At 38.7% G+C, this 25,313-nt stretch overlaps 1 protein-coding gene across 1 annotated transcript; it reads right to left on the bottom strand.

Annotated features, from left to right (window-relative positions):
• Nucleotides 1-1,058: 1,058 nt before the first annotated feature.
• Nucleotides 1,059-24,462, bottom strand: LOC124161266 (mite allergen Der f 7-like). Its single transcript, XM_046537554.1, has 7 exons — nucleotides 24,377-24,462; nucleotides 15,206-15,328; nucleotides 14,312-14,381; nucleotides 13,174-13,309; nucleotides 10,420-10,569; nucleotides 6,575-6,726; nucleotides 1,059-1,486 (listed from the first exon to the last, which is right to left on the bottom strand). The coding sequence occupies exons 2-7, from the start codon at nucleotides 15,306-15,308 to the stop codon at nucleotides 1,303-1,305; spliced, it is 795 nt and encodes a 264-aa protein (XP_046393510.1). The 5' UTR covers nucleotides 15,309-15,328; nucleotides 24,377-24,462; the 3' UTR covers nucleotides 1,059-1,302.
• Nucleotides 24,463-25,313: the final 851 nt, after the last annotated feature.

Genomic DNA, 25,313 nt, shown 5'->3' with positions numbered 1-25,313 from the left:
TAGATTTATTCCTGTCAGTGTAGCTCTTGGGGTCATAGGAGCACGCAATTAACGGAAAGGTTTTAGCCCATTGGAAAGGACGCTGTGTATACTGAAGGCTACATATGGGAATAGTATACGGACAGAGTAACCTTTAAAGGACACTAATTGTTTACTAATGGCTACACAGTAGCGGATACAGAAAAAAAAACTCTAGAGGGGGGCGCAAAAGATATCTTGACCAACCTTTACTTTTATCCTAAAAAAATAATCAAGTCACATGCAAAGTTTAAGAAAGTGTTATTTGAACTGATTATACGCACATGAAATACAAAGCCATCTTATGACATAAAAAAGTTAAAATTGTAGTCCTGCAATGTTTGGTTATGCGGGCGGCCAGGAAAGGGTTGGGGGGCGCGCCTCCCATATGCATCCTCCACTGAGATTACATATCGAAACAGTATATGAAAGGTATACAGATACCTTTCGTATACTGTATACGTATACGCTTCAGGATACCGTTTATGTATACTTAGAATCTAAAACATGTATACAGAATCTCAAGGAAACAGTATACACCTGGTATACTTACGGTATATGTAAACCGTTACCAGTGTGCTGTCTGGGTAATATACCAGGTTAGGCAATTCACTAACCACCGAAGCTCCTCCCAAATCGAATTTCTCGCTACATGCCTGCTATCTACAAGGGGTGAATCTTAACCACGACCAGTGCAGTTAGGTAACTTCCCATTGCGCCATAGGTTTTAATTATGATTATACACTTCAGAATGGTCAAACACTTCGTTGGGTAGCAGCTCAAACCATTGGTTCAGTACCTCTCCAATCTAAATCCATGTGTCTAAGAATTTAATTCCATTGATTTTTCTTTCGAGATTCCCCTTTATTCGGACTATTTATGCGGGAAACATTAATGTGGTCAGGGATTCCAGCATGAAAATGAAGTTTCGAGAATCAATTTCATGTCACCCACGCAGGTTTATTTTGAAGAAAAAATAATCACAGACTATATGAATAGTTACATAAATGATAATGACGTTTTATAAATGAGTAGATAAATTTCATATCATCCAATCAGGTTTATTTGGAATTGAAAAATATTCACAGGCTATATGGATTGTTACAGAGTAAAATATATACCTATAGAGTTCATAATCCACGAATCAGATAAATATAGTGAGCATTTAGTATTGGCGAAATTTTACGAACTATGACCATTCACGGAGAAAATAAATTCGACATTACGATGCCAATGTTGTTATGATTTCCTCGCAGTGAACTAATTAAAAACGAAATTCTTAACTCATCCTCGTGGAATAAATGAGCTGATATCAATGTTGGCAATCACATGTGATAGAGCGTCTCCAACTTTATGCTCGATGAGGACAACAATTGGTCCTTTGAAAATCACCAGCACCATATTCGCCAAAAAGTCAATTAGCCAGTCGACGATGACACCAAGTCCTTGTAGCTTCGCCGTGAGCGACCTGAAAAACAAACAATTGTCTCATAAATGCCACGACATAGTGCAAATGAAGAGATTACCATATACCACTCCAAATATCTATAAGAGATTCCAAACTGTTCGTCATTACTTTGGTATTCTACTGATTAATCCAGGTTAGCACGAAGCATTTGAGAATTACTCTGGAAATCTCCCTTCCATCATGGATCTGCCCCTTCATTCAGGGGTGCCGAGATACAAAAAATATTGGGGGGGCCCAAACCACGGATTTTGCCTCGAGAAATTTCATAAGTAGTGAGTTTTAAGTTTTTTAAGCATTTTGGAAGAGTCATATGATCAACATTAGAACCCCGATAACTCGAATCTCGATATCTGGACACTCCGGGGAAAATCGACAAGCCGGACACATTTTTCCACACACTCATAACAAATTTTTGAGGGGGCTCGGGCCCCTTCAGTTCCCATGGAGTCGGCGCCACTGCCTTCAGTTCCCATTAAGGTCTATCTTCTTTCATTCTACCGATGAATCCTATTTTTCTCCTCACCTTTCTTCTTTCCTTTCTTCCCTCTAATACAGCTTTAAATATTCCCTCCGAGCTGGAATCCGCTTATTCCAAACCCTTTGTTTTCCTCTTTAACTTATCTCGAGACTCGTAGGCTGCGCGCGAGGCTTAGATTGTTTGAACAATCGAGAATGGATCAACTCTACCATGGATCAAACAGAGTTGCCATGGTGCCGGAACTCTCCTTAACGCCGTTCCGGCACTGGTTAACAAAAGACATAATAGCCAAATAGCACTTTTATCGATTTTGTTGCCTCAAAATTTCTAATATATACTTTCGTAAACAAAACAAAAAATTTAGTACTAAAATTTAAATAGTGACTTGTAATGAAAAACAACACAGAGTAATATTTCACTTCTTAAAAAAAGTTAAGGTAAATGCGTTCCGGCACTGCCAATTCTGAGATCAAACCAAAAATTATATCATGAGAACGTATATCTTTAAGAGCAACGCGGAGAACATCATTTCCGAACCCCACTGCTTTCCAGGCCCGACATAAACGATAAATTAAGAGATATTATGCTAAAAGGGTAGGTATCGGAACTCGTTTAAACCCCGCTCAATAAAGGATTTAAGAAAATACTAGGCGTAATTTCGTTGGAGCATTTCCTTTTTATAAGTAGTGACCTGACATCCCCCACCACACGCCTATTGAGGTAGCTTGCGGAGTTATACGTGGACGTAAAATATTTCTCTCCTAAAAAGTAACAGAAGCAGGCGAAATATAGCGGAATGACATCCTGTAATTATTAAAAGAAAAGAGAGATGGCACTTTTCCACAGGTTTATTTAGAGTACGATGTGTTTCGACCGATAGGTCATTATCAAGTACAATGAGAAGATCGTCCACGTGGAGAGGAAAGGTCTAAGACTGGACACTTCAGAAAAACTTGAAATTGTGCAAAAAGGAGGCATTTATCTTATGAACGAACAAATATTTTTTGTACGTTCCCCACTCCTTGCCATACCTTTCCCAAAGCGCACAACCCAATGACGTATACCCTTCCACCTGCCACCCATCCGATTTGTATAAATACAGCTCCGTGACCAACTAGTCTTCATTGTTCTTGATAATGACATAACGTTCGAAACGTGTTGTACCTTAAATAAACCTATGGAAAAGTGCCATCTCTTTATTCTTTTAATACTTATTTCACTCCTAGCCTGCCATGCCTAGCATCTCGCCATTCCTCTTCCAATCCGTCCACATATTCTTCACCATTTTTCTCCACTCCCACATTTTGAACGTTTCTAGTCTCTTCTAGTCCTCTTTCCTCAACGTCCACTTCTCCGTACCATAATGCCCAACACTTCAGATCAAACTTTTCGCTAGCATTTCATTTACAGTTTTACGAAACGAATCTCTCAAAACCTTCTTCCTGTTCATGAACGCATATTTTGCCAAAGAGATTCTCTGCCTCATGTCCTTCCTCTCGCGGCTGAGCTTAAAGCCACCGAGTGCGTCCACCGGTTTGCGGATGATGGGTCGACCTCTAGATATAGAGGTTAGCCGGGAGATAGGCTCGTCATGACTTGGCGACTAAAGGACGCCCACAATTATGCCTCTCATCACCCGGGGTGTAGGAGAGTAGATATTCTTCATATATGTGAAGGCGGTGGTCATCTGGGTCGGTACAGCGGCAAACATTTCACTACGAACGAGGTGACTTTTACTTTTACGGTTGTAATACTGCGATGTAGAAGGCAACGGGAAACCACCGCATTACCTATTATCCCGAGGAGTCGCAGCTACGCGGCTCATTTTTACATCATGGCATGAAATATGTAGGAGTGAAATAATAGGAGGATTGAGCAGATAGCAGCGTCAAACCAATTTAGGTTTTTGACCAGAGATAAGATTATGTCCATTCTGCTGTATTTTCTAATGCTTTTAGCGCTGTTTACCAACGTATCCATGGCTGCATGATACGCAATACTTAGGGATGTGATCAGGGGTCAGGGAAAGTGATTCGCAATGATACGTAAAAACATTGCGTGGCATCTAGAAGTACATTATCAGACACCGCGCCATGCAGTTCTGTCGCACACACGTTGCTCGGAAGGAGCCTATTGCGGTCAGTAGCGGATACAGAAAAAACTCAAGGGGGGGGGGGGGGGGAAGTATATCTTGAGTTGGCTTTATTTTTGTCGAAATAAAAAATGATCAAGTCACAGGCTGAGAATAAGAAAATTTTACTGAAAGTGATGAAACACACGTAAAAGACAAGAGGTCAGGACTCCTAGGTGGTTCCTCTGAAGGATACAACACACCGGGGCCGGGAACCAAGTCAGAGACTTATACGCCCGCGCTCCCAGGGAGGGTTTGGATGGGAAGGAACAAGGAAAGAGGCGCCGCCGCGATAGGAGCCCGTCGACGCCTCTTAGGGGTAGGGATAGGTTTGGAAGAGATGGGACAGGGTAAAACACCTTACCGCTATAGAAGCGGAAAGGTCCCACTGACTAGCGAAACCCGGCACCAGCCATTCATTAATGTGCCAACGATTTTGGAAGATTTTCCTATTAAAGAGAAAAACCTAGCGATCAAATCGTTGGAAACATGTAAAAGACAATGCCATCATATGATATAAAAAAAGTTACAATTGTGGCATTGCAATGTTCGGCAAAACGGGCGGACACGCAAGGGCCCCCCACTCCCTCCCCCCCCCCCCCCCCGGTCTGTATCCGCCACGGATTGCGGTGCGCGACTTCGTGATTATCACGCTGCGTTACCGCGTCTCAGCTCCGTCCGCGATGCTCGCGAAACCAGTAGCACAGAGCTCCCAGCTCTGCTTTTCAAGAACCACTCGTTTGATTCGCCGCGGCGTGATCAAGTATCCGGGAAAGTGAATTGAAAGTGTGTGAAACCAGTACGCGACGACGGAGACAACAGCGCCAAAAACCACGCCATGCAGTCGCGTCGCGCACATGTCGCCCGTGAGGTAGCTGCTGTGGGACGCGGTTACGTGATCACGCTACGCGATCCCGCCCTCTCTCCTCAGAAACCAGCACCACGGAGATCCCGTTAACACAACCGGCACTCGATTACACCGTCGCGTCGCACGTGATTTTTGGAAATCAGGGTTTATACGCCTTCCCGTTTCGTCCGCGGTGCTTGGAAGCCAGTTTTATGGAGCACCCTCTAAGCAAATTGGATGGTGATCACGCACTCCATCATCGCGCAGCCACAGATGAGTGGTTCTTGAAGATTAGGGCATTCGTTGGGTTTGCGCAGAAAAATCACACTGTTTTGTCCCCTTTCGCCCAAAAATCTCCTTCCGTCAGGCATTACGACAGTCACATTTCATTCTCATAAAAAACCCTATTTCCTTCATCGCTTACTCAACGTAGATTTTATGGACTTCAGGATCAAAAAGAACTTCCTACCGATTTAAGTATCGAGCTTTCCATTTTATTCAGTCAAGTAACTCAGAAGCAAAACAACAACAATGAACGTGTTATTTATAGAAACAGCTGAAACATGAAATTGCAATCTCAACACTCAATATCCTTCCCTCTCTCATGGTCTCCCTCATTCTACCAGTAACGGATACTGATGGGGAGGCCCCCCCTCCCCTCCTCACGAGCCCGCCCATCTTGCCAAACATTGCAGAACCACAATTATAACTCTTTTATATCATAAGATGAAATTTTCTTGTATGTATGTGTAATAAATTTAATTAAAATTTTCTTAAACTCTGCATGTGACTTTATTATTTTTCATTAGGATAAAAGTAAAGGTAACTTTTGCGCTCCCCCCACCTCGAGTTTTTTCTGTATCTGCTACTGCGTTCTAAGCTCTGTTTTCTTATAAAATCTTACGGCTTCCTTTCTTCACCTTCAATGCTCAGAACCTCCCTGTTCCTCTTACTTTCTGCCAATCTCACCTTCTCAATTATTCCTCATATCCAAGCATAATTAAAGATAGATGGCAGAGAAATTGTGAAATGCAGGCAGCTAAACGGGAGAGTAAGGCAATTTCCAGCAGTACAGTGCTAAAATAAACTCTGCTGGAACTCTATTCAAGTATATGCGCAAAAAAGTAGGTAAGGATCTTCAAAATTGTGTCACAGTTTTCTAGGTAAATATACCAAACTTCTGAATAACTTTCGTAAAAAAATAAAAGTAGTTAATTTTTGTCCAATTTTGTGCAATTAACACAATTTTTTTTCGTAGTTGGCCGGACAAAAGTCATTACAGGTACATATGGCCAATGACATACCAGCGATGAAAAAAAAAAACTCGATGTAAACTGGATTGAAAATATCTTTCACCAACTGGGAAGCCAATGAAAAAAAAATAAATATTCTGATCATAAAATATTTTAATTCACAAATATTTAAAAATATTTTTACCAATATTTTACAAGGGACTACCTATCATTTCACTGGGCCATCAATTATTTTCCAGTGAAACTAAAATGACGATGAAAGTATAATCCCTCATCAGGATGTGGCTTCCTCAGAATTAGGAAAATAATGTGAATTCCAGTTTCTATATCATATGAAATAAGTTAATACAGGAAGAAAACTATAAAATATTCCACTAACCTTATGCTTTTGATATCAAAGAGATCAAGTCCAGCAACTCCCTTGTCTAAGTCAAGATGTACTTTGAACTGTATATTGATATCATTTCCTCGGCCAACGACATATCCTTTTGGTCCTAGGGCCATAAACTTTGCTTTGAAGTCATAACTGAACTGTGAATAAATTATGCTCCATTAATTTGTGCTGGTACATAAACTAGAGGATTCATTAATACCAAGTATTGCGCATTGACAAGTTAAAAGCACCAATCTTCATGATTTTTCTGAAGAAATATTTTTACTTAATATAAATATTTGATGATCATTCTAAAGCAAACAGATATTTCAATGACTTTGCATGGGACATGGTCTAAAAAATTTAATTTTTAATGGCTGGTAGGATAAAATATTGACTTAATTCACTAAAACTTAATTACATGGTAATGAAAATCACACACAGATTTTCACACATAGTCACCAGCATTTGGTGATTTCTTTAACAGGTGGTACCTAAAACTTTCTGGCATGACTTTGAACCATCTAGAAGCTGATTTTTAACATTGGTATTCAAGCTTGTTCATAGTGTTCTGTTGTGCTGACTCTAAAAAGAGGATTTGATCAACGAGGTGTTTGCTGTAGACATATTTAGGAAGTGATTTCGGACATAAGAGATTAAGTCATTACAAAGTATGTAACTCAAAGACACAGTTATAGCACTGGTAGATTAAGCCATATATGGCTGCCCCTCAATAATTTCGGGAAAAATTGAAAAAAGGGCTATATGTGCTTAAAAAAAGATGATTAACCTTTCCAAATTTTATTGTATTATAACTTCAATAATGCCAACATTCTACATGAAGGCACCTTTTGCACTTGTTTTTTCATAGCATGTTTGTCCGTGCACACAAAATATGAAAGTTTACTGCCACTTTGCACAAAATCAATGTAAAATCCTAAACGTAGCCTACAATGTATTTATAGATTATACAAAACAAGATATAATATCATTTTAAAAAACAGTCATGGTGTTGAATTTCAGGAAAGACTAAAATACAACATATAATTTATGAATTATAGATGGGGCACCTACTTGTGACACCCCATACAGCCGTTTGCGTAAGTTTTCAAGGTACAGTCATGGAAGGGTTAAAAAGGATAGATGAATACCTAAAAGTCACTTAAGTTCACAGACATCAGTTCTCAGACATATTGTGGCAGAGGTGTATTGGATGCCACGAAGGCACAACAGAAAGTGATTAACTGCCCAAAACAGTGTGGAGGTAGAATACACCAATGGCTAGATCAATTGTACCCTTCTCATTCTCCACACCTCAGTTAATGTTTTTTTTTAAATTTTGCCATTGCAGTTCTTATAAATTGATGGCCAAATGATTTCTTCTCATCGGCATTTAAGTGGTTCCTAAATTTTAATCATTTGAGCATGAAATGATTGGTAGAATATGGGCTTCTACATCATGCGGATGGGCATGGATAATAAATAATAATAACCTGACACTATATGCAGCAGTGGTAGCTGGTGCTTGTGCACTGAAGTGCTGTAGCTTATTAAATATTTTAAAATACGGCAAGTTGTATCAAACTTTTAAATAAAATTTACTCACTCATTGCTGAAAACAAAGAGTATACAACTTCTTGCCACTGACTTTATTCAATCACTCTCTCATAGAGGCCCTGTGTAGAGGACACAGTCTTCTTCTGAATGGATTATATTGCCAGCACATTCAGTCATTCTCGTGGCATGGTATTGGAAGGTCTAAATCCACTTTAGTGGTGAGAAACACCTCTAGCTTATGAGGTAGCACTGCCTGAACCACAGAATTCAGGTAGCATGCCTAAGAGCAAAATCTTTTATACCAGATGATAAGAATCTCTACATAGTCTTGAGAACTTGCTTTTAAATACAGCGGTAAACAGCATACTGCCCCTCCACCAGGGGGAAATTCTAAAGACTAGGCACAAGTACTACGGATGAGCACAGAAAAATAACTCCAGTTGCATTCATAAAGGATTCAATTTGCTGAATTTTCAAATATTTTATGTGCTACAGCACACAAGCAGCAGCAGCCACTGCTTGTCAGAGTATTATTTCTTGTCCATGCACTTCTCCGTGATGCAGACTTCTCTATTACGTACTACTAATCAATCCATGGTCAAATTATCAACATTTAGGAGCCACTTTCCCACATGCCAAATGGAAGCAACCAGATTTCACTTTAGGATTCAAATCTCTACTGAATCCTATTCTTCCACTCCCACTTCTTATTGTTAGCTTAATTCCTCTAGTGGGTCTGCCAAATTCTCAATCTACGTTTAAAAGTCAATGTAAAATTATGCACATTGCTGTCTAGAGATGAGCCACAAAAGTGACACAAGGGTTTTGCGAAAGAATGAGCACACCAATTATAGGAATTGCATTGTACATACTTTCTTTTTTGCCTACCATATGATTCCCAGCAGTGGCGGATCTTTGGGGGGGGGGAGGGGGCTAAGAGGGCTATAGCCTCCCCCTTGGACATCCAATTTACACTACCTAGAATGCTTATTTTTGTTTGGACCCGCAATACTTCTGGGAGTTAACCCCATACTTAGCCCTCCCCTTGCCCCCATACTGGATCCGCCACTGATTCCCAGCAGGGGTGCAGCTAGGAATTAAGGCTTAGGGGGGTTTTGGATGCAACTAATAAGGGGAGACCACGAAACTTGCTCCGCCTTTTTCAATGCCGTATTTTTTATGGCCTTCGGAATGGTGAACACATCCCTGAACTAGTAGTGGTTCCGTTGAATGGGCCTTAGTTTGGCTTTAATTAATTAATTAACATGAGGTACTTTTCACAAGCCACGTATAGTTTCATAATATCGCAACAGTCAGTAGCTGGGTCAGGTAGGATAGTGGTAGCATTTCAGGCTACCACCCAGGGGACCAGGCTCACCAACAAATGTCATTTCTTCGAAAAAAAAAAAAAAAGCCACTGTTAAAGCCCCGTTAACCTCTCGGTATGTTTTTGAGGAGAGTAGCAAGTGGAGCCTTCACTTCTCCACGTTGGAAATGGCACTGCTTAAATACCTAAACGCCATTATGATGATAAAAAAAAAGTCTCATGTCTATGCTTGTTGCAATTAAAATTAATGAAAAAGTTGACGCAGTATGATCACAATGAAGACAACAAAATATATAGTCGTCACAAAGCCCCAAACCCTGGTCCCCTGGGTGGTAGCCTTAAACATTACCACTACCCCACGTGACCCATCTGCTGACTGGTGCGATATTATGAAACTATACGCGGCTTGTGAAAAGTACCTCATGTAAATTAATTAATTACACCCAAACTAAGGCCCATTCAACGGAACCGCTACTAGTTCAGGGATGTGTTCACCATTCCGAAGGCCATAAAAAAAATGACATTGAAAAATGCGGAGCAAGTTTCGTGGTCTCCCCTTGTTAGACTGGGAGGTCTGGAGAGTATTGAATAACCACTAGGCTAAGGCCCTTCCCCAGGAAATTTTTATGATAAATGGTTAAAAATGGTGAGTTTTACGGCTTTCAGAGAGATATTTTATTCATCTTTACACTATTCTGTAAGTAATATGACTCTAATCAAGCAAAATGGATAAAACTTAAAAATTTCTGTGAGCTCTGGGGAGGGGGGGGTTTATCTCCCAAAATCCCATACTTGCTAGACCACTGATTCCCAGCATCAATCATCACTTAGCAATAATTAAGTATAGTGTTAAAAGTATAAGCATCAATTAGCAATAAAATTCATGTGCTTGATGGATATTGTTATCAAGTTACCTACCAATAGCCCATACATACACTAAATAATTACCAGAGTGCCAGTCCTTTACCTGCAAATCCTTGAAGCCCAAGTTAGCATCTACAAGCAGTATTTTGTTCTTATAATCCAAATTTACATCTCCACTTCGATATATTGTGGCCAGGTCTTGAAGGTGGCCATTGTTGATTCCTAGTTGTCCATTCCACGTGATTCCAAGAACCTGCCAGGACAGCATATTTGTTATAAAAAAGCAGAATAATTTAGCATTTCACCAGACTCTAGTACCTACTCATTTCTAGCTATGTAGTTGCCAAAAGATTTAATTTGGACAAACATATATATCATATTAGCAGTGCTGTAGTCGGGCTGGTATGGCGTACCCCCTACAATCCAAACTCGTTATAAGCCTAACAGTTTTAAATTTTTTTTAATGTGCGTGATTGGCATAAATTTATGCGCAGTCTTGACTCAGATCAGGAAGAAGATCAACTGAAGAAACAGCAGGTCGAAAATCTGACCCACAGAACGAATTCCACTCAGGTCCATCTGGAGCCTCCTTAAGTGATTTTTGATGAGTACCCAACTGCAGCACTGCATATGAGGACTGTCGAGCAATGGCATTTGAAGTTTAGCAAAATGTATCAATATGAACCAATTGTCTGCGTGGCAAAGAATCTCTCACATTACTCTTTAATGTGGAATTATTCCATTAGGTCCATTATCTTAATGAATTAATGCTTCAGAAAATAACAAAAAAACAAACAAAAAATTCTACTATCAACTATGTAGTACTGTCATTCCTGGAGAGAGAATTTTCTAATAAATCATGTACAGACACTTCTGCTCTTCAAGCAGGGGCTAGTCTTTCAAATGAGAGCAAGAGTAGTGATGGAATATTAATGTGTGCATAGTATAATTGCATAGCTAGGAATTTGTTTCGGGGGGGGTCCAAAAGCAGAGTGGAAATTTTTTTTAAAACAGGGTACTAAGTAGGGGGTTTTAAACTAATTTTAACACTTTTCATGTTCGAAAGAATTTCATTTGTAAAAGAAATCATTTGCCTATCAATATTGCCTTTTTTTAAGGGACCGGGAAGGTACGTGCTCCCCTAAATCCTCCTATGATGTCACCTACTTGGAATGGCACTGGTGAGAAATGCCAAAGGTATTTAACTTATATGTAACATTCTCAAGAAAAAATTTCTGTTATATCATTCCTTTGGTACATCAACATGCTGTTTTTTACATTTCACTCTATTTATATTATTTTTTCACTTCATAATTAATACAATTTTTTTCTTCTAGAGTTTAGCCACAGCATAATTATACCTCTAAACAATTGACGACCCCATAGCCAATATTTCAGCTAGTGGAACAAAGAGGGTTGAAAGAATGTGAAAACATAAATGCTAAATGATAATACTATATGTATACTCTTGTTAAGCATGAGTGAATTCACATGCGTTACAATCATTGAGAGATTTCTCATCCATGAGCTAGTCAAGATATAAGGAAAATACTTGAAAAAAGCAATCATAATGAATATGCAAAAATCATAAGAAAAATTTTCTAATTCCCCAGTTACTAAAAGAACATCTCCAGAGGTCAAGGGACATGAAAATGTTCAAATGCATGCACTATATTTATTGACCTAGCTCCAGCTGCTCAATGCTTTAGAGAGTTTAAAACCAGGAGGCCACTTAATGAACAAAAACTAATTTTCAACACTCCAGTAGGGATATTCCCATTACAGTATAGTCAGGTGATATGCCAAAATTGACCATAATTATGGCTTAAGCCAGGTGAATGGCCTCAATCAATTCTTATCTCAACCAAAGGCCATAAACTGCGAGGTACTTATAACCCTAAGGCCATAAAAGACCTGATCTGCCTACTGGGGCATCATGAGATGGGCCATTTGAGAAAACTATGAAGCTCAATATGGGTCATTCAATTGTTACTGATTATCACTCTATAATACTTCATAATGTAACGTAAGACGATTAATTTTCATAACCTTTTTTATTTACTTCAATTCTCTCCACAATACTCCACAAAACCCTCTCCTTTTCACATCCCTCTCAACAATCCCCTCACCCAAACAAACCCTTCACAACCAAAATAACAACTTCAAAAAATCAGACGTTACAATAAGCATTCTTGCAGCCTCCCCTTTTGTCATATATTCCCCTCTTCAATTCACAGTAAGGCCTACTCCCCTTCATTTTATCTGAAAATCCTATTCTCGACCTTCTTCTCCCTCATTTACCAAACATTCTACCCTCTAACACATTTTTCAACATCCCCTCCCCTCTAAGTACTCCTTCCATCCATACCTTCGGTCTCCTCCATATCTCATCTAATAGCTGCCTCTCCTCACCCACCATATCCAGCACTTCATCATTCCCCCTCCTCGTCCACTTCACCTTCTCCATTCTTCACCACACCCATATCTCGAAAGCCTTCAATCTTCTCTGATCCTCCTTCCTAATTGTCCACGTTTCCGCACCGTAGAGCACTACACCCCAGTTCTAACTCTTCACCAACCTTTTCTTTAACTCTTACGTGATGATCCCCTCATAAGCTCCTTCCTGTTCATGAATGCCTCCTTTATTTACTCAATTATCTTCCTGATGTCCTTCCTGCTGTATCCGTTTTCCTCTCATGTGTTGAACGGCTTCATAAATCAGTAAAATAATTTCAATGAAATTCGTACAGAAATGCAAAAAAATTTTCACACTTCCAAACCTGGGCTCACACACAAAAAAATCATGATGCCACTGATGACAGTTGTTATAAAATAAAGCAATATGTTTCAATGTTACCTTTTTCTGAAATGAGCGAATATAATCTGGCAGCGTCATTGGATCAAGGCCACTTTCAAGGAAATAAGTTCTTGCATTTACCAACAAATGATCCACATACTGATTCATATTTGCTCTTAGCTGGATTTCCATATTTCTGTGAATGAGTTAAAAGCAACATCTGCAGGTTAATAAATTTCAATCAAATTGGATTTGCACCTTGCCCATTAAAATATCCAGATACCTGTTGCTGAAACCATGTGTACATAAATTAAAAATGTGGAATTAACATGCTAAAATGTTCATTAAATCCATATGGATTCATGAGTTTTTACATGACTGCCTAAAGGAAAGAGGTCAAATATGTTTTCAGGGGCTTGGCACAAATGTAAGTATGTTCCGCAACAGAAATTCACTGGAAGTATCAATTCAGTTATTAAGACTATTTAATGATTTGCTAAGTTTATATAAGTGTCGCAAATGATTTAATATTAGAAGTTTATTTCTGTATCTGGCCGGATATGGTAGGACTGTATTTTTAGTCTCCTTAATAATATACTTCAAACAACTCATGTGTGCTATGAATGGTGGTATATATTCAGGAGTCGACCCCGTAGCTTAATAGTAGAAGATTCCAAAAAATGGACACTTTACGTTACTGCGAGAGCCACACAATACCTTTTACATATCTTAATCGTATTTTCTGAGTTTTTTTCTGATATTGAAAATAAGAGTATTACTTCCAATAAAGATCGTGTCATTCTTCTGACTGACCCATGATATTTTCTAAGCAATACAGCATCTAAGCAATGAATTTACCTCGGAGATGATAAACCTATATGTATATATAGTACAATTTGGTGTTCAATTTTAAGGGGTAAAATATTTATAGATCACAAATTACAACATTAGCAACGGAAGCAACTTTAGAGTAACCTTAAGCGATTAAAATAACTCCCGGAATCTAATTCTTGTTCTATCTCAGCCTACGATATGAATTCTGCATCCGTTTAGGTAAATGGGAGAATGTAAAAAAATGGGAGAAGTTGAAGCAACGTGATCAGACCCAATATTTAATTATTTTGATTATATTCACTTTCTCTCAAAATATTCTCTAAATTATATCATCTAAAAGCAATGAAAAAGGTATTATATTCACCTCAGCTGCTCCTGCGTTTTGATGTGAGGCATGTAGTCACGAGCCAGACGAGCCATAGGGCAGTTATCATCTGAAATGTAAAGAAAGTTTTAAAAATTATAGCTATTTATAGGTAAAAGTAATGCATAAAACTGGGAAATTCCTCGAGAAAAATTTTCATTTTATAAATATTCATTGATGATAGTTCACATATTCATCACTGTATCATACCAATCTTTACGTAACGAGATTAAACACGCTTCTGTGAGGCTAGGGAAATTGGATCTTCAGCGATAATTAAGCACAGATAATCTTTATCGGGATATAACTTTAAATGACTACCGTTGAAGCTTTTAGAACTTAGAATTGGAATAGAGTGTAAATTAAGGAAGCAATTAATCCATTACTTTGTGCATGGTAGAAACTTTATCAGAAATAAGTTAACAATTGAAATGGCGTACGGACAATTCAAACAACGCACGAATCCCGCCTTAAAAGACTTAAATACACTTTGAATCATTTACTCACGGAGTTGAATGCGATAACCCTGAAACAGATCATCTGTTAATGCGAACTTGCGGCTGGAGCGAAAATAACCGTCTTAGTTCACTTGGCCGATACGTAGGCTTTGTCGATAGGCTATGGTTCAAATAAATAATTATGCGGCAGCTAAACGTTTGAATAAAGTATCAAGATAAATTACATGATTAACCTTTAATACTCAAGGCGTAAGTAAAAAAACATCCTGAAAAAACAAAAATTGACATCACAGAAGTTGTTTTTCAGAGGTGCTACATTTTATTGATATTAACATTTCTCGCTCATAGCATCCAAAGCAGATGTCATTAAAAAACTTCGAAGAATAAAAGTAACATACAATTAAAAAGCGCCAAATTAATGCAGAAAGATACTCACTTTCAATCACATAGCTGTCTTCATAAATCACATGGCCTTCTTCATGTATCACAAATCCTCTAGCCACCCCTAATAGGGCAGCAAGAAATATTATCACCCTCATTGAAGTCTGGAACGGAGGAGCTGAAATCATAACAGGGGAAAACGATGAAGTTCTGTGAATTGGGATAAACATATATTTACCAAAAATAGCAGTATATAGAGCGAAACGAATCAAGGAATAAATATTAGCTGTGAATAACCATTACGTGCCCATGAAACTAAATTCTCTCTTACCTCTAGTACTATAAATTATTATTGGTCACTATGAACTTCATCTGGTACAGAGAGGTATTAAAAAGTTCCACGGATTCATAACTCAAGGAAAATAACCTTGTCTTCGTCGACCTGCGGAGTGTGCGAGAGCAATTTATCGACAAAAATTTGGAAATGCTTTTTTTAACCTAACATTTATGACCGAGACGGTAACGAGATAACTAAACAAAATCTTAGCACGTGAAAATTTGCTTATATAAAATATTTCATTCCACAAAGATTTTACCCGCTGTGTAGGAGAGATAGATGATACAGATACGTAGAGAGCGTTGCAGACCAGTAGGAAATGAGGAAGCAGAAACGGAAATGATACGAAAAAAATAGGCACTCATTACGCATACAAGCTGAAAAGGCCAGCTCGTCATCGACACAATTGGTCACTCTCAAGTCTCATTCACGAGTCACCTTACTCAAATAAGCAAGAAACACAGGAACAATCATAGTATTAGCAATTTTATAAGAACTGCTACCAACTAGACGGAAATTGTCTGTTTTCCTACGATGAAAAGTGAAAAAAAACTCCGAGAAATTTGAAATAAAGGGTTAGTTAGTAGTAAATGTGCGGTTGGTAGAGATAAGAAGGCAATCTGTCACTACCCTAAACTTTATCTGAATCATAGTGTCTTCCTGAGATGAATGGGCTTATTGAGAAGTAACTATTTCGTAATTTATACATTGTGAAAAATACTCAATTAGGGTTATGGGCTATGTGTTCTGGAAAATCCTGTTGAAATTTTACAAACGTACACGCGTTCTCATAGCATTGTCTGTCTAAAAATAAAAGAAAATGTTGATTTACGCTAATAAATAAACCCCGCTTCGACAAAAACTTATTTGATATTTTTATGCCTCATGAATCAATACAAAAAAGTTTCATCACTAGCATCAATAGGTTATTAACAAATGAATTCATTAATGGAAGAGAAGACATGTTTTCTTCATAAAATGGCGCAATGGCCCGCTGAAATTTCTGGAAAAGCATTATCTTAAAAATATAAGGATTGGCCCATTCACATTCTTCCTTGTTTCATCTTATTTTGCCTTTTTTTCCTTCACATATGTCGTCTAGTGTGAGAAAGCCGTACGTGTTATTGCACTCATGGAAATCATTTGTTTTGGATCGCGCCGACGCGAAATTGCCTCCTTCCAAATGAGGCAAAATAGACTGAACACAGTAAATGTGCCAGAGGACTTAAGTATCCCTACGTTTACACCGTTGAGTAATTGAATACAACTGGACTAGTCGTGGAAAGATACCTTCCTTTCTAGGGATAGACCGCTTAGCTCTCTCATCTCATATATACGAAAAGGATTGTATATCCATTTTGTCTGGATCCCAGGCCTAATCGGAGTTTTGGAACACAAAAAGCAGATAAGGTAGCAAAAGAGGCTCCAAACTACCTGCATTTTGCAAAAGACTCCGTTTTACTGAGAAACATTACCACAGTGCGACAACGAGAGGCCTTAAAAAGAGGAAAAAGACATGGATTAGCATATAATGGAATGAGCTAAGTGAAATGCGGAGTGATGTTTCAACATGGAAACCTTCTGCTAGAGATAATCGGCGAAAATAAGATTACCGCTTTGGTATGGATGGGATAGGTTGTGGCGATATGATATGCCAACAATCGTTCTTTTTCACTGGTAAAAACTCATTCCCGCACTCAGACGGATGATAGAGGATCCCTGTGGCAATAAAGCACATTTTAGTGTGGTGTGGAAATCATGATGCACGCGACCTTTTTATCCGAAGGGAAAATTTGAAGAAAGTGTAGAGTGACCCCCATTGTTGGAAAAGGCATTTAACGGTTAAGCATTTTTTTAGATGGGGCATTTCGCGAATCACCTAGAGGGTCCCCACGATCCCACCCCAAATAAAACTCTCCATTTCATCTACATCTACATACGACTCCGCAAGTCGTCTCAATAGGCGTGTGGCAGGGGTTACACCAGCCGTTAGAAAATAAAAAGGAAATGATCTGACGAAGTTTTCCTAATTTATGTTAAATCCCTTTATTGTTTGGGAGAAAACGAATTCATTTATTTTATTAATATTTATTTATTTCCATACCACCGTAAAAAGCTCTCTACAGCCTCTTGCATCAGGATCATTAACATTTTATTTAAGGGACACAAACAACCATGCCCTGGATATGGGTAACTTACCTAGGCGGGACTCGAACCCACGACCACCTGTTTGTTAGGCGAGAACTTTACCCGCCGCCATCAAGGCCGGCCAAATTTTTACGAAGAAAATTTTCCTGGGCGGGGACTCGATCTAACAACCTTTACCGTCACAGCAGCACGTTTAAGCCATTAGGCCACCGCAGTTTATAAAATTCCAATACTTACTCTTTCGGCAAAATATCTTACTCAACTTATCGTTTCTGTCGCCCCTGGAAATATGGTACGGTTCTAATATGATGTCCTCCGTGTCGCTCAGAAAGATATCTATTCTTCATTGCTCAAAAAATCTAAGGCTTGCGCGCAGCCTCCGTGTTTCTAGCGGCTCCCACCCTAATTAGTTTAACATCTGTTTAACGCTTTCTGTACGCTCGTAGCAGGTTTCATGAATCGCAAAGCTTTCCCTTGTATTTTATCAAGTTCACGGATTTAAGCATTCTGTACTGCATCCCATTTGCTCACTGCATATTCAAGGTTTGTCGGACGAGTGAGAAATAGCACCTCCCTTTCACATTTTCATCCGGAAATCTTCCCACAATACGCCTGAAGAATTCTAGCTCTGCCAAAAATATTTCTTATATGCGTTGCCCACCATTGGTTGGAAGTTATCGCAACTACCAGATGCTTCACTTCATCTGTCGACTTTATGTTAACACCACCCACCAGTGGCGTAACTATGAGGGGGGATGAGGGGGATGTACCCCCCCCCCCCCCAAAGCCTCAGAGAAATAAAAATAATATTCAAAACTATTGTCTAGTTTTGTCTTTTAGGAAATTTTAACGTAATCTTTTAATGAAACCCAAATTTGTTAGCGCTTAAAGAATGTAAAATGTATTTGCAGGCATTTCATTCTTCCAAATTTTTCCTAAAAGGAGGTCGCCCTTCCCCATCCCCTCTAATCCTCCCCCCCCCCCCTCCCCAAAGCACATTCCTAGTTACGCCACTGCCACCCACAGTACCTATGCCTATACATGGGAATAGTTGGACGACCACCGCAAGAAATTTAACGCCTTGCATTTGCTTAGATTACGTTCGAGACCCTTACTCTTGGCTCCACTCATGAACGTTCCTTAAATCCGATGATATAATTTCAAAGTCAGGGTGATCACTAATTTCGCGATTGATGACAGTACCAATTCTGTATAAGCATAAGCCCTTTCCCTGTAAGTGTACCCATGAATCCTTTTCTCTTCCTCCCCTTTCCTCTATAACGTAGCACCCTCTACCAAGGCTCATAACGATTGCTCCCCATTTAGTTTTCACTACATTTAAATCCCCTTGTCTTTTTCCTTTCCACGCCCACCATGTCCTGCACTATTTTGTCTCTCCTCCTCTGCATCCACTCTACTTGCTCTAACCTCCTTCATATCTGTTACACGAGATGATATCCGCTCTGTAGATTGTTAGTTGTCACAGGAAGGGGTTCTTCTTTTTATGGGTTATGAATGTTGCATATACGCTATTTGTGTAATACGTGATTAAATAAACCTAAAGACACTTTGAAGCCTAAACGTTTCTGATTGCTGTTAAAAGATTACTCCCGAAGACTAGCAATGCCCATGCATCGAGCGCCAGCGGTCGTCCTTCCTTAGTGCCCACGATTACGCGCCGTACAGCGCTACACTCATGATTAGTCTCATTATCATCCGTCTCTAAGCCGAATCAGATAACGAGTCCATCATTAGCTCTTTCCTAGGGGAGTTTTTCCCAACCAAATTAGCTAGGTAACTAGAGGAACAAACTCTTTTGCCAATGCGAATTGAAAATATGGACTTTGCGTAACATCTTGGTAGTGCAAGGGAAAAGAAATAACAAATTCGGACCTGCTGATTAATTTTTTGGCATTTGAGAGCATATTTTGTAAATGCGCTAACAAAGACAACGATGGCGATAGATCTCTTCAGGGGACACAATGATCGACCTTCATTCTTCAGGTCAGGGTAATGGGGAGTTCCTAATGTACCAATCCCGCATTCGATGCCAACAAAAACTTCAAGAAATTTCAACAAATCAAACATGTGGAACCCATTCACCATTAGGGATGACCTTTCTGTGATGACAAGGTAAACAATGAGATTTTTTAAGTGAGGGTAGCTCAATTTTTTGCTCCATCTCGAAAGAAAATTAATGAATATTCAAGCAGCGTGCGAGGAAAGCGAATGACAATCAAAGAAACGCAGGCGCCAGTAACCTTATAATGTAAGAGCCACCCACTACCTATCCACGATTTTCCTAAACAACGTGTTCGTCGTAATTAAAAATACGAAATGATACTTCAATTCTTAGAACGTAACGGCATAATTACAAAAATGCTTGCCGTCAAAAGTGGCATGAAAATTTACAATGCTCCATGAAATAAGATGATCACAAATTAAGAAGCAAAGTAATATTAAGTATACATTGGCAAATAAATTTCATCTGTTGAATTTTAACAGGTGGTGAGGTCTAAAATATGGGTTTACAGTCATTGAAGCATTGATTTCATATTCATCTGGTTTCTAAACCTAAAGGTAAAATGTTCGCTTCTGTACAAGTTTTGAGTGCATGTAGATTTTAAGTTCTTATATTCTACCCCTGAAGACGATGGCAGACGTAGTCATTTAGAGTTTGGGACCTTGAACCAAAAAGGTTGAGACCCAAAAAAGTGAAACATGAGAAAAATCTGAGAATTATTCCTGCTTTTGAATGCATTCTTACGCCTGGTAGAAGCAAATAGATTATTTTGGTGACAATCTATGCGTCCACTGGCGACTAAAAGTCTCGGGAGTCGAGTCACAAGCGGAGATGGGACTGAGACCACTCACGGAGACAACGTGCGATAAGTCTCGGAAACTTCAATAATTGTTTTCAGTGGACACGCACAATTCCCAACTCTTTAGACAAATTCTTAGAATTAGAAGCCATTTATATCTTCTAGGACTGGACTCTGGTCTCTTAATACTAATAGAGGGGTCAATTTCAGTAGTTTTCCTTCGGTGGACATATTTTAGAGATAAATATCCGAGTCTCGTGTCTCGGAGACCTCTCGTAGACTTGTCTCCAATGGACACATTTATGAGATAAATATCTAAATCAAGCCTTGAGATTTGGTCACCAGTGGTGAACACGTAGATTAATGGATAATTTTCGATTCACTCCTGGATTATCCGAAGTTAAGAATTAATATTAAATAATTGAGGAAAAAATATACTTACAAAAATCCTTTTTCCGTACAGCGATGCAAATAATCAACCAATAACTTGGTGCAAGAAAATTAAAAAATAAATAATTATCTCCACCCAAATTCAATACTTTTCATATGGGAGCCCCTAAGTTAAGATTAATCGGTTAAAAACAACCAAAATAAATATTTACTCAGGAAAATCCTCATTTGTTGAACCTGTACGCGACGTAAGTATTATACCCTGCAAACTTCATGGCTCCACTTTCAGTCGTTTAGGCTGTACGTTGATGAGTGAGTAAATTAGTCAGTCAGGACAACTTCCTTTACATAAGAGGTACAATCAAATGAGGAAACCTACGATAAAGATACCAGTGAGACAGCCAATCCATTTGAATCTCTGAGAGTGCAGATAGTAAATAAAAGAGCGCCGAAAACAAGAGGAGGAGATAACACCGTAAAAGCCGTCACGGAAATCCGTTAACGGAGATGATCTGAAAACGCTTCACAGATGACTGGGATAAGGGACCAGTTCCGAATTTCGGCCAAGGAATTTGATCGCTTCATGATAATTCATCCGCGAAAGCAACGCTCTGGGGCCGTATTCTGTAACTCCAAACCGATCGGTGCGGCACCGATTTGTCGGGTGCGACGTCACACCGACTCCCGGCAAGCAGTGGTGCGATTCTGTACGCACCCGATCGGTGCGGCACCGACGTGAGGACGAGAGATAGTCGGCAGCCGTACCGACAGCAAAAAGGTATCGGCACGGCCACCGACTAGTGGGTATCATGAACTCCCCGGTGCGCATTGTACGTTTTATTTTGTTTTTACCTTATCACCGAGTAAATAATGAGGTTTTCTGCAATGTTATCTTTTTCTGCCCCTTCGAATACGCCTCTATAATTCACTGTGTCATCATCTATATTGATTACCTTGACAGAAATATAAGATATTGGTTAATAAACATGAGGTTTGCTAACATATAATGACTTTCTCTCATTTATGTTACCACTTTCACTCGCTTGTAATAGGCTTTATTTCTCTCTATCATCATTTATTTGCTCCTTTGACATAAAAAAGATATTTTTGATTAAATATGAGTTTTGCCGCAATGTTATCACTTCATCTCACTCTGAATAGGCGACTATTATGTCACTCAATCATCATTTGGCGTTTCTCTCGGCATAGAAATACGATCTTTTTATTTAAGTATGAAGTTTGCCACAATGGTATCAGTTTCTTTCATTTGTAACAGGCAACTATATTTCATTTTATCGTCAGCAATTGATTCCCTGACGATAAAAGAAGATATTTGTTAATAAGTATGAGGTTTGCCGTAATATTATCATTTTCTCTCACTTGGAATGCGCAACTTAAACATATGTATTTCACCCAATCACAATTTCTTTACTTCCTCGTCATTACACTTCTTTTAATTACACCCAGCTCCATATTTTTATAACAATTTCCTAACTTGTTCCTCTAATATGACATTTACATTTGCTTTTGAATCCTACGTTCACGTTCCATGGTATGTTATTTTCGTCTGCTACGGTGCCAATGGCATAACCTTCCGTTGAAAACATTTAGACGGAACTTACTAAATGACAACTATATTACCAAATCATGAATAAATAGCAATATACGGAACTAATATTTAAAAAAAGAAACTACGATCTCAAGGATAGTTTCAATAATTCATTCCAGCAGCAACAATCTCCATCACATACAAACTTTATTGTGATGTTGTAATATTGTTTCCTTCGATTCTGTAGGTACAGCATTACTACCACACATTATATAAGCATTGTTAACAACTTATCCAATATCGTTTATCTTAATCTAGCAATAAGTCGTAATTTCCGCAAATAAAAATATTGAGAATGACGACAACAAACTGTGCCAATGAGTCTTCACTTGTTTTTACCCTTCTTTCATTGGTGGTAACACGTTAGATGACTTCTAACTTCGGATATATTCGGATTTTCCCTGTTTGGGAAGTAAGGGGAACCGTACCGACTGGTTTGAAACCGACGACCTTACAGAATCGCTGAAAGTGCCGTCGTCGGTATGGAAACCGTTGTCGGTACGGAATGATGTCCAGTCGGTGGGCTTGAAAGAGAAACCGACCGGTGCGGCACCGACGAAATAAAGAATACGGCCCCAGGTCGGAAATGCCTCAAAAGGCATAGAAGCAAGATGAACTGACAGGCACAATGGATTGAATAACTATCCCATTAAAATTTTCCAAATTTAAGAAACCCATATAAAATAATAAATGCATTGATAAATCTTGATTGGTTTGTATTATTTATGTATAATAATTTCAAGGCTAATGTAAATTATTTTTGTATGTAAATTTAGTAAAATTTTTGAAGACATATTCTCCGCCCTTAGCACGCAGACGTACACCCGAAAATGGATTGTAATAGTACATCCAATCGCTGTGGAAACCTTAAAACCAAAATATCTCCCTGGTGCTTCAGCTAAAGGGGGGATTGTATATAATTTCTTCAGAGCAATACCTTCCAAGAAAAACATAGGCAAATGATTATTTAATTGACATAATTTATTTTGAAAATTAGACAGACTCACCCAGCTCTCCACTATGTTCTGCCATATAGTTGCTAATTTAAAAAAATCGATGTTTTATTTATTCATCGCCTTAAATCCTTGATAAATTTCGTATATTGACTTGGCACCTTCATGAACAGGGCACATTTACTCAAAATTCCATTTTTTCATAAACGCCATAGTAATCGAAATGGAAAACGAAAAGCCAAAACAATTGCATTGCAAGTAATAAAGAGTTCAACAGGTACTATTTTCATTGTTTACTTCTAAGCCTGACATGTCAGCCATACCGATGAGTTTGCACGCTAATGATAAAATGATGATCCGGGTTCGTCAAAAACGTTTGGATTGAGCTTCTTCGAGTTGGACGAGCTCTATGATTTGGCACGCTGCATCTTACACTACTAAGCATAACGAATACTTTATATTTAACACCAGTATGGCATTAAAATACACCTGTTATTTATTTAGATAAAATCTTAGGTATAAACCCATACAGCTGTAAAAAACTGACAGGCAATCGCTTATCTAAACACCATTTTTTCACTCGTTTTTTTAAAACTATTTTTTCTTTACCTGTATTCCCTTTATTATCCAGGCAAGAAAGTCCGTAAATAGTAGTTTTATTTTTTTAGCAATAAAAAATGCTTAAAAAATCGGAACGGAATTTTATATGGCCGAAATATATTCCAATTTTCGACATTTCTGTGAAGAAGTTTTTTGTAGTGTGCAGACTGCATTTATCAGTGTGTGAATGAAACTGATTACATTTTTCGACATCCCTGATAGATATAATGTAAAGGCCCAGAGGTCAATAAAAAATGTGAAAAACTTAACGCAAAAATTCCTGGGCTAAAAGTAGCAAGATAAACAATAAACAAAAATATCCAGGAGAGATTTTAGGAAAAAAAAGATAGAGGTTTGATCCACCAACCTGACGAAATTCAAGTCCCTCGACCGTTCACTTCGGTTGCCAGCAGGTTTCTAGTATTGCGAAGCCGAAGATATTACTTTATGGAAATAATCGTGGAGGAAACTAAAAAGAGGCCTTTGACCTGATAGCTATCTATGAGAAGGGATTTTAATCTGATACTGACGTTTACGACACACGATAACACTTCAAACTAATAATTGCGTCGGAGAAATTTCATGCTACCTAAGTAATAGTATGAACGCAACATTTCGTCCGCAATCATGGCACGGAAGAAGACCGAACGCATATATAGATATTAATCAATGGCTTTCTTTCTTCCTCATGTATTCACTTACAGGCTCCGTTGATGATTTGCATAAAAATCAAAGGCTGAATTGATGGATTCCACGGTTACAACATTAGCTAATTATAAATGTACATAATGGTCTACAACTTCGGATATTTGAGGCCAATTTAGCTCGTGGACATTTAAATTTCAAGATAAGGACAGGACTAATTCTCACTGGTCAACAATCCTAAAGGTCGTTTTACACGGTACACGGAATTGCGCGACCTGATGTACGTGCGAAGGCGCAATCAAAATTGCGTCGTGTAAAGCGGTGAATTGCTAGAACACATGTGAGAATGCGTGGATGCGAGACGGCAAAATAGCGCCTGTCCTAATTTCGTTCATGCATTCGCGCAATTCCACTCCATTTTAGAAATTAATGCAGCTTTAACCTGAGCAATTCCGTGCCCCATGTAAAACGGCCTTAAGATTGGTTTGACGCAACTCTCCACCCAATTCTCCCGTCAGTTAATCATTTCAGACCAACGCATTAGTAATATAATAATAATTGTTTATTACTCCAAAAAATTAAAGTACAGAATAGAATTAATGACATAAAACGGAGTAACTTTAGGTAGCCATTAAGGACAACCTGTTTTTTGGCTACCA

This window comes from Ischnura elegans, chromosome 6, assembly GCF_921293095.1.
Source record: "Ischnura elegans chromosome 6, ioIscEleg1.1, whole genome shotgun sequence".
NCBI lineage: Eukaryota > Metazoa > Arthropoda > Insecta > Odonata > Coenagrionidae > Ischnura > Ischnura elegans.
Note: the sequence above shows the minus strand (reverse complement) of the source record. Positions and strands in the feature narration are given on the sequence as shown.